Source organism: Sus scrofa, chromosome 6 (genome assembly GCF_000003025.6).
Source record: "Sus scrofa isolate TJ Tabasco breed Duroc chromosome 6, Sscrofa11.1, whole genome shotgun sequence".
NCBI lineage: Eukaryota > Metazoa > Chordata > Mammalia > Artiodactyla > Suidae > Sus > Sus scrofa.
In genome coordinates, this window is record NC_010448.4 from 36637145 (window position 1) to 36654064 (window position 16920).

A 16920-nucleotide genomic window follows, 5' to 3' on the forward strand; every position below is an offset into this window, starting at 1 on the left:
AGTTTTTAAAAGAATCACTTCAAAGTGGATGCGGTATATGTTTTCATGTCCCCGAGGACGGTAGGCAGAGCTCTCCCCCTTTCTTACCCTCTCCTCTCTTCTTTGACCGCTCTCTGTTTTTTTCCGAGGTCAGGCTTTTTGTTTGTTTATCTAGTTCTTGCTCTTTCCTGCCATTGGTTTTGTTCATAAGTCTCTTGATGCGTTTGTATTTAAGGGTGAGAAACTGGGTTGAATTTTCAGAATTTCCTCTGTCTTTGTATATGCCTTGCCTGGTCTCTCCCTGTGGGAGGTTTTATAACTATGGGTGGGTGGGTTGGGTTTTCCACAGGCTGGCTTTACTTCAGAGGATCAGCCAGGGAGCTGGCCTTCAGGCACCCAAATGTTAGATTTAAACTCATTTTATCTAGGATGCTATTCTGGGAGCCCTGCTTAGCCCCAAGAAATTCATTCAATTTCTTTAAAGAGGTGTGTGCGCGCGCGTGTGTGTGTGTGTGTGTGTGTGTGTGTGTGTGTGTTGGCCTAGGGTAAAATGTCCAGCTACCTCTGGTTGGGAGAAAGATGAGGATGGGGAAGAAATGGGTCTAAGAGACGTTATCTGTCTATAGATGGCCTATCAGCCAGTGTCTTTGTGGGCCCCTTCTCACCCTTGGAGCCTCTCTGAGTGAGTCCTACTAGACGTTATGCTCTGGAAGCCCCCACAGCATGCCCCACCTCTATACTGTCAAAAGGCTCTCATCCTCTTTCCATCTTCCAGAAATTTGTAACACTCTCAACTGATGATCTCTCTTATTAAACCCCTTCCTGTTAAAGGTCTATTCCTCTTTTTTTTTTTTTGAACTCTTTCTACTATCATTTTAAAGGTATTTTGGAAAGGAAGAGAATAAATATATATACTCAGACCCCCCCGCTTTTTTTTAGGGCCGCATCCATAGCATATGGAAGTTCCCAGGCTAGGAGTCAAATCAGAGCTGCATCTGGGGCCTCCACCACAGCCACAGCAACGAAGGAGCTGAGCCTCATCTGCCACCTATGCCATGGCTCATGGCAATGCTGGATCCTTAACCCACTGAGCGAGGTTGGGGATCAAATCCATGTCCTCATAGATACTAGTCAGGTTTGTAACCCACTGAGCCACAATGGTAACTCCCCTCACAACCTTATCTTAAGTGAGAGAAATGATTTTTCCTTTGGGAGGCAGTTTCCTTCTTTGATGGATGATTTTATTTATTGTTGCCTAGTAAAATCTAAAACAGCTGATGTTGAATAGATTCCTGTACTTGGCCCAAGTGGAACAGCTTTCCTCCCCTGGGGGAGAGCTTCAGCTTTCCATGGGATTGTTTTCAAGCATTCCTGTAAGGCTGGAGAGTTTGCACACACCAAGGTCTAGGGGACTTTTCCCCTCCAGCTGGCTTTGGGGCTTTATGGAGCATTAGCCCCGTTTGGAGAACACAGAATCCAAGGGACAGAGCTTCCTGTGAGAACAGAGGAGACTCCCTCCATGGATGAGAAATAGGTGTGAAGTCCCGCAGAGCGGAAAGCGAGTGTCAAGTAACATCGTGTAGAATGAGCACTTCTGTCACTGTGCTGATGGAATTCTTAGCCCACAGAGGGGCAATCGGGGCTTTGAGGGGTTGATCCCTTTGAATTGAACAAAATACATATATGCCCTTCTCAAGGGCACAGTTTATTCATTCACCAGATGTCCGCTCAGCACCTGCTGGGAGCCAGAACCACGCCGGCTGCTGTGGGTTCAGCAGTGAACAAGCTGGACAGGTCCCTGCCCACACTGATGCCTCTCCGAACTCTTCTCTGTGCCTCACTTCTCCCAGACCCCACTGGGACTTTCTGGGTCCACCTCCTGGGATTGTTCCTAGGGCTGCTTAATTAGTTATCATAAATTAGTGGCTTAAAACCAGAGAAATGTATTCCCTTGAAGTTCTGGAGGTCAGGAGTCTAAATTCAAGGTGTCAGTAGGGCCATGTTCCTTCTGAAGGCACTAGGGAGAATCTGTTCCCTGTCCCTCCAGGTTGCTGGGGGTGGTTAGTCTTCCTGGATGTCCCCAGGCTTGTAGCTGCATCATTGCAGTCCATCTCTGCAAGTCCTCCTCCTTGCTCTCTTATACAGACACTTGTTGGGTTAGGACCCACCCGGCTCACCCAGGTTGATCTCAAGATTCTCAATTACACCCCAAAGACCCTTTTTCCAATGCAGTAACACTCACAGGTCCCAGAGATTTGTCTTTTTTTTTTTTTTTTTTTTTTAAGGGCCGCATCCATAGCCTATGGAGGTTCCCAGGCTAGGGGTTGAACCGGAACTGTAGCTACTGGCCTACACCACAGCCTCAGCCACATGAGATCCAAGCCGGGTCTGCAACCTACACTGCAGCTCACAGCAATGCCAGATCCTCAACCCACTGAGTGAGGCCAGGGATCGAACCCGCGTCCTCATGGATGCTGGTCAGATTTGTTTCCAATGAGCCATGATGGGAACTCCGGGTCCCAGAGATTTGGATCTGGACTATCTTCTGCGGGGGGACCACCATTCAACTGGCTCTAATATACCACCCACCCTCAAACCTCAGCGTTGGCTTCTGGGGGATCCTGGTCTATGGTGGCCACCATCTAAGCCTAGATTTACTCAGGTCCAAAGCAAGCAGATAGGCTTGGTGGTTTTCTTCCACCTCTGATGAAATGGGATGATTGGATTTCAGGTGCTTCCAGGCTGCAGGTGGGGTAACTCGGGGAGGGCATGGTGTGCAGGACCCCACCGGGTGGCGACAAAGGGGAGGGTACCTGGCAGTTCACTGATCCCAGGAGAATACCTGCTCATGGTTCCCCACCTCTCCAGCCAAGAAGCCAGTGCTGGAACGGTGCTGTGGTGAAATGCCTCTTACCATCTGGAGTGCCAGGGAACATGTAATTACCATTTGTTTCTAAACACAAAGGAAGTGTTTGAAGGCAAAACACCCCAACAGGAGTGTCTTTACATCTGGGCACTGGGCAGGGAAGGCAGGCTTACCTGGTTTTTTTTTTTGGCCACGCCCATGGCACATGGAAGTTCCCCGTCCAGGGATCGAACCCACGCCACAGCAGCAAGGACACAGGCCTACTTTGGTGGGGTCTTGGGCAGTGCGACTGGAGGGGTGGCTCACAAAGCTGCCTCTGCGAGCACAAAGTGCTCTAACTGTGGCTGCTTGTTCCCCGCAACAGCTGAGCGGGCTGCTCCAAGTGTGCGTGAGGACAGGAACCGAGACCCAGGCCAAGTTCACCTCGGTGGAGCTGCTCAGGGAGTACATTTTGGTAAGAAGTTCCTGCAAGAGGAGGAGCGAGGTCGCTTTGGCAGAGCTTATGCATTTGACATGTGAAAGAGATCTTTTTAAAAACTGAAATCAGACTGCAACACCTTTCCTTAAAACTCCTCTCTACGGAGTTCCCCTCATGGCACAGCAGAAACAAATTCTACTAGGAACCATGAGGTTGTGGGAGTTCCCATCATGGCTCAGCAGAAACGAATCTGACTAGCATCCATGAGGACACAGGTTCAATCCCTGGCCTCGCTCGATGGGTGAAGGATCTGGTCTTGCCGTGAGCTGTGGTGTAGGCTGTAGTCACAGCTTGGATCTGGCGTGGCTGTGGCTGTGGCGGAGGCCGGAAGCTGTCGCTCCGATTCAACCCCCAGCCTGGGAACCTCCATGTGCCGTGAGTGTGGCCCTAAAAAAGCAAACAAACAAACAAAACAAAACAAAACAAAATAACCCCCCCCCAAAACCCCCTATTTACAATACAGTCTAAAGTCATTGGTGTTGAGGGAGTTTTCTTTTTAAAAAATTTCCTCAAGGGCAGTTTCTGTACACAAAGAAGAGAATTAAATGGCTTACTTTATTTATTTTATTTTTGCTTTTTGCTTTTAGAGGGCCAAGAATGTGTGTCATATGGAGATTCCCGGGCTAGGGGTTGAATTGGAGGTATGACTGCTGACCTACACCACAGCTCACAGCAAGCCGGATTCCTAACCCACTTAGCGAGGCCAGGGATCAAACCCACACCCTCATGGATACTAGTCAGGTTTGTTACCACTGAGCCACGAGGGGAACTCCTAATGGCTTACTTTAATTTCTAAAAATTAATATTTGATTGACTAGAATTGTAAATTGAGAAAAAATAGTCTAACTCTTAAGTTTTGATGTTCCACTTACAAATCCTGTTATTCTTTAAAAAGAGGTCTCGCCAATTCAAGCAGTCACTTTTAAGGGTCTTTGCATAGCATTTGGCCCCACTTACAAACTTAATTAAACACTTTAAAACATTTTAAACTGCATTTTAAAATTTAATGCGCTCCATTTCCTTCTTAAGTACCTCAGTGATCTGATTTAACAAACAAACCTTCCTGGGGTTATATAAATCTAATAAATTAAACTTATAAATATAGTGAGTTCTAAGTTCTCATAACAGTCCCAATGCTGTATATAAACAGTAAGTTTTTAACATAAAACCATGTTTAAATAAGTTATTCAATTATACATTTTAAATTAGAGTCACAGGCCTGAATGTTATTAACATCGTCAATACTTAAAACACCAAATGTGCAGATTCCATAAACTGAAAATGTTACTGTTACAATTTTGCTTCTCTGAAATACTATTATTACTAATTCTAAATCTTCTAGGTGTTAAAAATACTCACTGTCTACAAGGACAATTATTTTCTCAGCTAATCGTGGTTGCCTATATCCAGAGATCTGGGCTGGTCAGCCACCCTCCTGGAAAGTGGCGAGTCGAGTTAAGGCAGTCAAGTTGCTCTACTCCTTAATTTGAGTTTGCATTTCTCTTCGGGACCTTTCATTCCTTTCCTGTGGGACTCTGAATGTGACATCCTGTGTTATTAGCATCTTCCTACTTCGAACCCCACGATGTGACTCTTGCAGATAACAAAATTGTATCTGATCAAATGCGGCAAATTTCAAGGCTTGATCTGGATTGGTCACACAGCTTCAAGGTCACATGGCTGACACTTGCCCAGGCTCATGAGGGCCCCCAATGGGCTGCTCCTTATAATTCTCCCTCCCTCTTAGCTATTCACTAAGCTCTAGCCACACAACTTTTCTTCCTGTTCCTCAAAGTCCCCAGGCTTGTTCTGGCCTCAGGGCCTTTGCACTAGCTATTGGCTCTGCCTGGAACGAATCTTCTTCTTTTTTTTTTTTTTTTTGTCTTTTTGCCTTTTCTAGGGCCACACCCGCAGCATATGGAGGTTCCCAGGCTAGGAGTCGAATCGGAGCTACAGCCGCCAGCACACACCAGAGCCACAGCAACGTGGGATCCGACGCGTCTGCGACCCACACCACACCTCATGGCAACACCAGATCCTTAACCCACTGAGCAAGGCCAGGAATCAAACCCGCAACCTCATGGTTCCCAGTCAGATTCATTAACCACTGAGCCACGACAGGAACTCCAAGGAACAAATCTTCCTACAGCTGGCATCTCCTCAGCATTCCAGGTCTCAGCTTGAATCACATCCTCATTGATGCCTTCCTCCAGCCTTATTAAGTGACTTTCACTCCTCCTCCTGCCTCCACCACACACATTCTATCTTCTATTACAAATAATTTATTTTCTTCCTTTCTCTTTTCTTGTTTACTACCTGCCTTCAGTGCAGCGTGAGTTTCTTGAATGCAGAGTCCTTACTGGTCTAGTGTACCACCAGGAACACCCGCACCTAGAATGGCGTGAATGAATGAAATGAATGAAAAAGCAAGTGACTATTAATCCGCTCTTTGGGATTCTGCCTTTCAGACCTGTGTTCCTGAATGCAGTCACCCCCTCAAAGTGGGGACCTGTCCCCCCGACTGGCCCAGCCGTGGGGAGATAACATTCAGAGACTATCAGATGAGGTACAGAGACAACACTCCCCTTGTTCTCAACGGGCTGAACTTGAACATCCAGAGTGGGCAGACAGTTGGGATCGTGGGAAGAACAGGCTCTGGTGAGAACAAGCTCTGACCGTGTTTCTTTTGGGTTGTGTTCTTTGCATTTCCGCCGGGCGTGCTGGTGAAATCACCACAGAGGGTGATGTGTGTGGCAGCGCATTGGCTGTTTTTTTTTTCCTTGCCACCTCTTTACTGTAAATTAGGATTTCAGGTTGAATGAGTGTGCGGAGATGGAAGTAAACACACATCAGTTTTTGAATTAATTAAATGAGGATCATTCTGGCGAAACGAGGCCCAGAGGATGAGTCATAGGCTAACGGCCCCTGCGGGGTGGATCGGCTAACCTCGTTAGGGCAGCCGTGGCCCCTGCAGAGCGAGGGATCGCTGTTGGCACAGCCATCCACACAGAGCCGTTTCCATTGCATTAACAATTCCCTTGATTGGATGCTCAGAAATGATGGAACGTAAACTGATATTGGATTGGCTGCTGTCACACTTATTGTTCCCAGGAAAATCGTCATTAGGAATGGCCTTGTTTCGTCTGGTGGAGCCTGCAGGGGGCGCCATCCTCATCGACGGCGTGGATATCTGCACTGTTGGTTTGGAAGACCTCAGAACCAAGCTGACTGTGATCCCCCAGGATCCTGTCCTGTTTGTAGGTACAGTAAGGTAGCTGTTTTTGATTGTTGTGCCTCCCTATTTTTGGATTAGTGAATTCAGACCGGCTAGAGCTTTGTGAAGTGCCCACGTCGTGGCTGGCCTGAAGCGGTTACCTCTGATAGGAGCTGCACCCTGAGGGGTTCACACGTCTTGGGAAGAGCCTAGAACTAGGATCCCAAACATTGCTTGTATTTTATTATTTTATTTTATTTATTTATTTATTTTTTTTTTGGTCTTTTTAGGGTCACACCCACAGCACATGGACGTTCCCAGGCTAGGGGTCAAATCAGAGCTGTGGCTGCCGGCCTACACAGCCACAGCAACACCAGATCCCTAACCCACTGAGCGAGGCTGGGGATCGAACCCATGTCCTCATGGATAGTAGTGGGGTTCATTAACCACTGAGCCACGACGGGAACTCCATCACTTGTATTTTAGAAACTGCACTACAAATAAACAAGATGCTGTTGTGCAGGGGAGCAGACATCCCCTGGCCCTGGAGAAGCCCCGGTTTGTGCCTCCGTCCCAGCATCCTATCAGGTTTAGCAGCACTCACTCCCCAAAACCACCCCACTTTGCACAATAAAGTAGATGGTTGTTCTATACGTGCAGCCATCCTTTGGGAAGTACGTCAGTTCACTCCCGATAAGGAGTGAACAAAAGCTGCTCAAGCACGAGAACAGCAGTGTTGCCAAGACTCAAGATCTGTTGTCAAGGCATGAGGGGAACCCCACAGGTTCTCACTTAGCCCAGTGCAGTGGCTGCCCCTCTAACGAGAGGGACATTTCCCCCGTGGAGCACCAGATGAAGTAGTGGGGGCTGCATTTAGAGTCCTTCGAAACGTCCATTCCAGGTCTTGAAGTGCTAGACTCACACCTTGCCTATGAGACGCTCACTTTCTGCAAGGCCCTGGAGCTGCAGATAGATTCTTGCCTCTGAAGACACAGCGAATGCAGGGACAGATGGAACTGCTTGCTCCTTCTGTCTCTGCCAAGACTCTGCATAAGGTCAGAGCCACTCTGCTGCACACAGCCACAGGGAGAACCAAATGCCATGCCTGAGTGCCTGCCTTGGCACTGTCTATTGGCAGGGCTGGTCCTCCCCCTGCCCCGTCCCCGCCCCCGCGTGATCTCTGCTCCAAGCCCAGAGTCCTGGGTCTTTGATCTCTCAGCCTGAAGATGGTATTTCATGGACCATCGTCCTGGGCTACGCACAGCTGTTGTTGCCGTGGCGTTGTCACACACCGCCTCCCGCTCTCCCCCACGTGCTGTGGGCAACACGGTCTCCTGGCGTCTCATTCTCGGAGATTCAGCTCCCTCTCCTTTCCTTCATTGCAGGTACAACTTGGATCCCTTTGAGAGTCACAGCGATGAGGTGCTCTGGCAGGTTCTGGAGAGAACATTCATGAGAGACACAGTAGGTCTCTGGGGCTGTGCAGGGGGAGCCCGTTTCCAGCATCACCAGTGCCTCAGTTACCTGGCCCAGGTTGAAATCTGGTCCATTGTTTGTTGGCACCACCTATGTCAGTAGAATACAATCCTTATTTGCTCCTTATTAAAAGTAACTATAGATGCTATTTATCAGGCCACTGCAGTGATACAGTTAAGAGCTTTCTGTGTATTATCTTGGTGGGTCCTGATCACGAACCCTCTGAGGTTGGTACCCCTGCCCCCACTTTTAGAGATGCAGAAAATAAGACTCCGGGAAGCAACACCCTAGTGGCAGAAGGGAGGCTTGGCCCCAGGTCCGTCTGACTCCGGACAGATGAGTGCCCTGCTGCTCTGCCAGCAGCCTCATTTGCTGATTGAAACGGATAAGCCCTGGGAAGGGGAGGGGGCATGGCAGCCTCTAGGAATGAACCATCATCTGCATGAGACGGGGCTCTGTCCCATAAGACCCGCAGCTGGGATCAGCAGGTGAGTGTAGCCACATCTGCAGCCCAGAGGGAGTTTTTCTTTTTCTTTTTTTTTTCCCACCCAGGGCTCGGTATCAGGGCAAGCATCTCGCAAAGCCACTCCGACTTATCATGCTGCATAAATCAGACACTGTCTTACCTTTCCTGGATGGCCAGAAAACTCTCTCTTCCCATCTCAGCTTTGGCCATGGACGTAGGGACCCTGAAAGCCATTTATTTACACGTGTTTGTGTTTCTCTGGAGCTATGTGTGCTACATTTGTACTCTTTTGGTGGGTCGTCTCCAGGGTTCTGTGAATCACACTGTGATTTTAAATTATTAATGGCCGCCTACTCCTTGGTCTTTCCCTGGTGCCCATTTGCAACATTGAAATAATCGTTGTTTTGCGCTTTCTTTTCTGCAGGAACATAAAGCCAGCTGATAAATGCAAGAGAAGGGGGCCATCAATATAGACACTGCAGGACGATTTTATAGATCCTCGGCACAAATACGGCATTCTCTATGTTTTGTAGATAATGAAACTCCCAGAAAAATTACAGGCAGAAGTCACAGAAAATGGAGAAAACTTCTCAGTGGGGGAACGTCAGCTGCTTTGCATGGCCCGAGCGCTTCTCCGTAATTCAAAAGTAAGCAAACAGCACGGAAAATGGGTTGGTCATATTTGTAATATTTCCTGCAGCGCCGCTCAATCCAGGAGACAGAGCCACGTGTTTGTCTTTGAGCAACGAGAGAGCCATTGAGCTGTTTAAAAACCGATCGCTTTTTCTTAAGGCAAAGTTGGGAGGTTACGTAAAAATTGAAAAATAACAGCCATTTACAGCAATAGCACCTGCTACCCCTGGGCCTTTCCCTGGGAGTGCTTGCTTTGTCTTCTCGCTGTTCTCCTAAGTGGTTTGGGTTTGAGAAATCATCCTCTCAGCTTTTTCCTTTTGTCCCTGAACAGTCCTCAGGCCCGATAAACAGTCCCCAGGATACTAAAGAAGGCCTTCAGAATATGAGGACTGTAACATTCCATACGAATATTTTCTTAGTGACTTAGCCATCTTTGCTTCCTGATGCCAAGGAAGGGAGCGCTGTTGCTCTAGAAACCTTTCTCCGAACCCTGATTGAAGTGTAAACAATTGTGTGTGCTCCCTAGATGTGCTAAGGGCAGGGCAGGGAGCCAGCATGAAGCTGTGAGCTGTAGTGCAGCTCACTGCTGAGTTGGTCTGTGTTGTCTTGGCATTTCATATTCACCCCTTTTATAGACAGAGAAATGGAGCCTGGGGGAAATTAAATAACTTTGCCAAGTTCAAACAGAGTTAGAGCTGAGCTCCAGCCCTCTGACTTGCAACCGGGGACTGCGGTAGGCAGAAAAATGTCGCCCCCCACCCCACCCCACCCCGCCCAAATGCCTATGTCCTGCTACCTGGAATCTGTGAACATGTTACCTTACCTGTGAAAAGGGGGCTTTGCACATGTGATTAAGTCAGTCTCTTGAGATGGGGAGATTATGCTGGATTATCCAGGTGGGCTCAGTATAATTACACAAATCTTTAGAAAAGGGGGCACGACAGAAAGAAAGAAGGCGATATGATGATGGACCTGCAGGTTAGAGTGATGCCAGGAAGGGGCCGCAGGCCAGGAATGCAGGCAGCCTCTAGAAGCTGGAAGAGGCAAGAAAACCATTTCTCCTCTTGAGCCTGCAAAAGAAATGCAGTCCTAGCAATACCTTGACTTTGGTACTTCTGACCTCCGAAACTATAAGATGATAAATTTGTGTTGTTGTGAGCCTCTATTTTGTGCTAAATTGTTATGGCAGCAACAGGAAATTAATAAGAGTGCTGTTATTATACCTCACACTGACTCATGTTAATGCAGTAGATAAAGACCGGGGCATTTCTTCTTATCAGTTTGTAGGATTAGAACAAACCATTTATAAAAAGAGGAATAAAGAGTATACAAGCTTGGAGTTCCAGTCATGGTGCAATGGAAACGAATCCAATTAGTAACATGAGGATCCCTGGCTTCGCTCAGTGGGTTAAGAATCTGGTGTTGCCATGAGCTGTGGTGTAGGTCGAAGATGTGGCTTGGAGCCACCTTGCTGTGGATGTGACTGGCAGCTAGGGCTCCAGTTCGACCCCTAGCCCAGGAACTTCTTATGCTGCAGGTGTGGCTCTGGAAAAAAAAAAAAAAAAATATATATATATATATATATATATATATATATATATATATATATATGTATACAGCCTTATTTCTCCAGGAAGTCCTTCTGAAGAAGGTGAAGGTGATGTGGTATGACTTTTATTCTCTTGTTATTTTTGCAACTTTTTGAGATGGATTCTAGCTCGTCGTTTTTCAGCCCTTTTTTTTTTTCTTTGTCTTTTTGCGTTTTCTAGGACCGCTTCCTGTGGCATATGGAGATTCCCAGGCTAGGGGTCCAATCAGAGCTGTAGCCGCTGGCCTACGCCATAGCCATGGCAGTGCAGGATCCGAGCTGCGTCTGCAACCTATACCACAGCTCACAGCAATGCCGGATCCTTAACCCACTGAGCAAGGCCAGGGATGGCACCCGTAACCTCATGGTTCCTAGTCAGATTTGTTAACCACTGCGCCACGATGGGAACTCCTTCAGCCTTCTTTTTAAATAAGTTGAGCTAAGACTATAAGTTTTCCTCCAGGTACAGCTTTGGCTTGGTGTGTCTTTCACAATGTTCCTTCCTTGATAGATCATTCTCCTTGATGAAGCCACGGCCTCCATGGACTCTAAGACTGACACTCTTGTTCAGAGCACCATCAAAGACGCCTTCAAAGACTGTACTGTGTTGACCATTGCCCACCGCCTCAACACAGTCCTCAACTGTGACCACGTTCTGGTCATGGAAAACGGGAAGGTGCAGAAGTTAGCCTCACCTCTCCAAAGGCTTCAGCGGCTTGGGCTCTAGGGTGGGTGGATATGTTCTGACCATTTCAGCTCTTCTTCTCTGATTTTCAGGTGGTTGAGTTTGACAAGCCTGAAGTCCTTGCTGAGAAGCCAGATTCTGCGTTTTCGATGTTACTAGCAGCAGAAAACAAAGTCCGACTATGAAGGGCCCCACGTGGTGGGGACCACTACAGCTGATGTTAGTGGAAGAGGAGGTGGCGTAAGATGAGTCAGATGCGCCTGCCAGGGGAGGGACTGTCATCTCAGGGGGCAGCCCTGGTCTACCATCCTCTCATGCCTGAAACACAGGCTGAGCTGGGGTGGAGTTGCTTCCCTGCCTCACCCAGCATGTGCTTCCTGACCTCACTTGGAGGGCTTGTGCCAGGTTCTGGGTGATGAACAGAGGCAGAGGAACCTAGTGGATTAAAAAACTGCCCTCCCCTCCTAAAACCCCAAGGGTCCCTTGTGTGTCCTCATCAGTACCACCCCAGTGCCTGGGACTGGAGACGTTGTAACTTTCAGTAAAAAACTGGTCAAATGGAATGAGAAAAATGCCCAAGGATGGACCTTTGTAAAGGTTTTCTGCCTTGTTATCGGAAAGGAAAAGAACAGAGTTTTCTTTCCGCTTAACTCCTATTCACATCTATTTTGAGTGGGTGACAAGCAATAACGACACAGATCTTGTAGCATGGAAGATTGATTACAGTGTTTGGTGAAAAAAAATTTTAAAAAATCATATCGTATGTCCCATTTGATCTATTAGAATAACCAGGAAAACAAAACGTTGGCATTTTTCTAAAAATGACATTTTTATATCTTCTATATTAGTCATTAAAATGCAGTAGGAAATTAAACTACCCTGAAATGTTGCCTTGCAATTATTTTGCTGAAGATATTCCAATTTCTGTACTGTTTCCTCTCACAGATCTTCGTCATGCTCTCCATTGACTCAGTAATAAACCCCCACAGTGTTTCCCAAATAAAAGGCTGTCTTTCCCATCTCAAGTTTGCTATGAGGAGGCAGTAAAGACATAGTCCCAGCAGCCCAGGAGTGACTGCTGCTAATTCATGGTGACATTTGGGGAAAAAGTAGAAAATTCAGAGGGCTCTTGGGCAGGGTTTGTCACAGTGCGGCTGTTTCTCATTCCTTGTAGGATTGAAGGCACTATTGATGGTTCAGGGAGGTTTCCTGGACTCCTCTCCTGGATCCCAGGCTCTTCTCTAGATGTGGCCCAGGGCAGCAATGGCCATGAAGCTCTTGTCCCCTCCCCTTCTTAGTTCTGGTCCCACACTTCACTCTGTCCTTCCAAACTTGGAGGAGGGCAAGCCTGGCACATAGAACTCTAGAACACCCTGATGGTGAGGTGGGTTAAGGATCTGGAATTGTCACTGTAGTGGCTCGGGTTGCTGCTGTGCCTCAGGTTCGATCCCTGGCCTGGGAACTTCCACAAAAAGAAATAACGACATGAGTGCATGATGCCAAGATGAACTTATCCTGGCAGAGACTCCCATCCTCCTCCCCCAGGGTACATGTGCATGTTAAAGGGTTTAGTCTGGAGAGGCCGAGGTTTAGGGCAGACAAGCCATCAGCTAGCATCTCAAAGGCTGGGCTTATGGGGTTTGCTTCCAACAAATGATTCTCCAGCTCTTCTCTGGCCAGGCCCCAGCAGGTGTTTGCAGGACCAGAGGTGAAGCAGGCAAGGCTGGCTGCAGGTGGTGCTCCCTGTCTGGCAGGTGCTAAGGCCCAAGGTAAGGCAGCTGGGCAGTGACTGTGCCATCAGCATAGAAAGAGGGATGTGTTTGAAAAGGCAGTGAGTAAGGGGTCTCTATCACAGGCAGCTCCATGCCAAATTCAGAGCTCCCTGTGAAGGGCCACTCTTCCGACCTAGCCTTCTCCCATCACAGGATGTAACGTTGATCAAATGCCTATCCATGGGGCTGTGGAGCAGCCACCTTGGGCTGAGTGCAGCTTCATCCTGATGGATGTCCAGTGACTCCCCTGGGAGGGAGTCTGTGCTGGCTCTGGGAATCCGTGCCAGCCATGTAATGGGGGCGGATCCTTTATTTCCTACCTCCCCTACCACCTGGACAATCAGCCTATGATTTCAGCGGGGTGTTTCTAGGGGGCTAAGGCTGCAAATATCCCTGTGGCTCATTGAGATGCACTGATGGGTGAATCACCTTCTATCACTCATTCCTGCCCATGCTCCCTTTGGCTGGTCCCATCCAGGAGAGAATACCCACCCTGATATCTGGTGAGCCCCTGCAACGTGCCAAGTACTATGATAAGCATTTTTACATGAATAGTTTCATTGAATGTTCACCCCATGAGATGGACACTTTTATTATTCCTATTTTCCAGAGGTGGAAACCAGGGCTCACTGAGGTTAGTAACTTAGCTATAGATGTACCACAAGGAACAGAGGCAGGATTTGAGCCCGAACCAGTCTGACTCTAGGGTCCTGCTCCTTACCCCTCCCTAGAGCCCCTCGTGCCCCTTCCCCTGGCCTGTAGCAGGGGCAGCGATGGTTGTCAGCAAGGCACACAGCAGGAGGGAAGCCTCCTGTTTGCCTGTGCACTGGCATGGAACAGTCCCAGTGCCCTCCCCTCCCACTCTTTAACTGTCGATGAAATGTCAGCCAGGGAGAAAGTATGTTGAATAATAATAACCAATGTTTAGCCAGTACAGACTCATTCATCCTAAAGATATTGCAGGTTTGGTTCCAGACCACAGCAACAAAGCGCATCACGTAATTTTTTGGTTTCCTGGTGCACATTAAAGTTGTATTTTGCACTGCAAGTTCCCTTGTGACACAGTGGGTTAAGGAGCCGGTACTGCAGCTGCTGTGGCACAGGCCACAACTACGGCACAGGTTTGATCCCTGGCCTGGGAACTTCCACGTGCTGTGGGTGTGGCCAAAAAAAAGTTATATTCGTATTATCCTATAGTCCATTAAGTGTACAATAGCACCTGTCTTAGTTAAAACATACTCACTGCTAAAAAATGCTAACCAGCATCTAAGCTTTCAGTGAATCACAGTAACATTAAAAATCACTCATCACAGATCATTGTAACAAATACAGTCGTGAAAAGTTTGAAATGTTATGAGAATTATCGAAATGTGACAGAGACAAGAAGCAAGCAAATGTTGTTGGACAAATGGCATCAACAGACTTGCTCGATGCAAGGTGGCTGCAACCCTTTGTAAAAAACAGAGTATCTGTGAAATGCGATAAAGCAAAGTGCAGTGAAGTGAGTAGTCCTCAAAACACAGGCTTAGCTCATTGAATCCTCACCACATCCCTGAGGAGAAGGTACCAGCGTTATCTTTATATTACTGATGAGAAAAACCGTGGCACTGAGAGTCACTGGACCAACATCACCCAGCTACTGAGATCTGAATCCAGGTAGGCAGACACCAAAGTGTGTGCTCCTCAGTCCCACGAAGGACTGCTGCAAACCTGAGACCCTTCGGGTGAGACAGAACCCAGTGTTCTGAGTTGCAAAGCCCATGTATTGGTCAGGATTGGGCTCAGTTATGCTGTGGTAACAAACAGCCTCACATCTCAGTGGTTTATTTCCTGTTCACGTGACAAGACCATCCTGGGTCGGTTGTGCCTGGGCTGTTTATCTTCCTCACTCTGCAGCCCAGGCTGGCAGAGGGATCAGAAGTGCCACATGCCTCTTCACCACATTTCAACAAGTCACGCGGCCACTGCTGAGTTCAACAGGGAGGTGTGGGGTATGTACTCTACCTTACGGGAGGGGCATCTCAAGGCCCATGGTCAAGCTTGTCCCTGTAGGGAGTTGTATAATCCACCTCTTGGGAGGGGCAGCGGATATTCTGAACAACATTACAACCCACCACAGCCTGGGTTTGGGTCTTAATTTTGGCACTGAGTGGCTGTGTGACCTAGGGAAAGTAGCTTGCCCTCTCTGAGCCTCCTGTCCCTCATTTGTAAAATTTGGGGGTTTGGACTGAGTGCTAAGGTTCTTTTCAGTCTTGAATTTCAATACAGGAAAAATAAAAAGGAGATATGAAAATAGTTTATAAAGAGTGGCATTTGGACTTCCAAAGGGATTATAGCGAACCCTAAATGTAACTAAACATTTTTGGAGACGTTAACTTTGTAAAGTCGAACAAGGTTTAACTGAGTTCTGAGTCTTTCCTTAGTGTCTGCTTTGATGCTCCTTAGGATATAAGAATGTCTTTGAAATTCGATTCTCATTTTATTTGGTGCCGCAGTTTTGCTGTTTTCTGCTAATTTTCCTGTCTATTGGGTGATCATATGTTCAATGTTATAAATTAGAACTTCTCATATATTCTCTGTTTGATGTCAGCAGAGATGAGCATGAACCACTTATAAACATTGTAAATTAATCACAAATTGCCTGTGACATGTTTCAGACCAGCTGATCTAGAGCAAAGATGGGCAAACATGGCCATAGGCCAAATCCAGGCTACCTGTTTTTGTGAATAAAGTTTATTGGAAGTCAACCATTCTCATTGGTTAATGCGTTACCTATGGCTGCTTTTTGGCAGAATTGGATGGTTGCAACCAAACAACCCTGACGCTTTACAGAAAAAGCTTGCTGACTCCTGGTTTAGGTATTGGTGGGTAACGCAATTCAGGCCAGTGAGACTGAGTGGGAGGTCAGCTGAGGTGTGGGGGTGGATTCTGGAAAATATTCTCTTCCATTGCCTGGCGTGTGCAGTTGCCTTGGGACCAGGAGGACGTGGAGAGGTGGACAGATGGACGGAGCACAAGCCCTTGCTTGTGACACTGAGTGGCTGGTTTGTGACCCTGCACTCACCCTACCTCTTATGTGAGAGGATGCGTTTTCCTTACTGTTTGGACCAGCTGGAGTGGACCCACTGTTGCTTGTAGCCAGAAACATCATAGACCACGCAGAAGACAATGGTATCCTCCTTCCTGGGAGGCTGCTGAGCCTGGCCTGAGGCAAGGGAACCCAGGTCCCTGCCCTGGACTTATATCTGCCTTCCTCCCCCTTAGAAGTGGCCCAAGTAGGCATCAGTTCATATCCCAGCAAGGAGGACTTTCTAGTTCTCATGCCCTGCCAAAGCTTCATGCCACTTCTGAATATTTCCCTCACTTTCCCTCCCTGCTGCCTGAGATCAGAAGGACCCAGAAAGAACTCATAGATTTTATTCTTGCTATTCAAGTGAACAGATCTGAAATTGGCCCAGAATTGTTGGTCAAAATGTGAAATATTCTTTGCTAAGAGTTAGAATCACTTTAGCCAGAACAGCATGATTTAAAATGAATTGAAAAACGTGGGAGGTCAGTGTGGGGTCAGATGGACGATCAAAGAAATCACTTTTCTTTTGGCCATATGTAGAAGGTCACCTCTGGGTGAGGCTAAATCGGGCACTAAAACCTTCAAATACATGCTGATTTCCATGGAGAAGGGTCCGCCTGACTCCACGATGTGCATGTTCACGGCTCCTGCTGAAAGGCTTTCCCTCTGGTGGGACTGGCATTAAAGGGCCAG

General features: G+C 47.6%; 1 protein-coding gene across 1 annotated transcript in view; it reads left to right on the forward strand.

The window, feature by feature from the left end:
• Positions 1-15900, forward strand: part of ABCC12 (ATP binding cassette subfamily C member 12) — a 93400-nt gene extending 77500 nt beyond the window's left edge. Inside the window, exons 25-31 of the mRNA XM_021094234.1 lie at positions 3210-3299; positions 5792-5981; positions 6435-6594; positions 7923-8001; positions 9013-9126; positions 11212-11376; positions 11478-15900. Coding sequence (XP_020949893.1) covers positions 3210-3299; positions 5792-5981; positions 6435-6594; positions 7923-8001; positions 9013-9126; positions 11212-11376; positions 11478-11570 — 891 coding nt within the window. The 3' untranslated portion in view covers positions 11571-15900. The remainder of the gene's footprint in view (positions 1-3209; positions 3300-5791; positions 5982-6434; positions 6595-7922; positions 8002-9012; positions 9127-11211; positions 11377-11477) is intronic.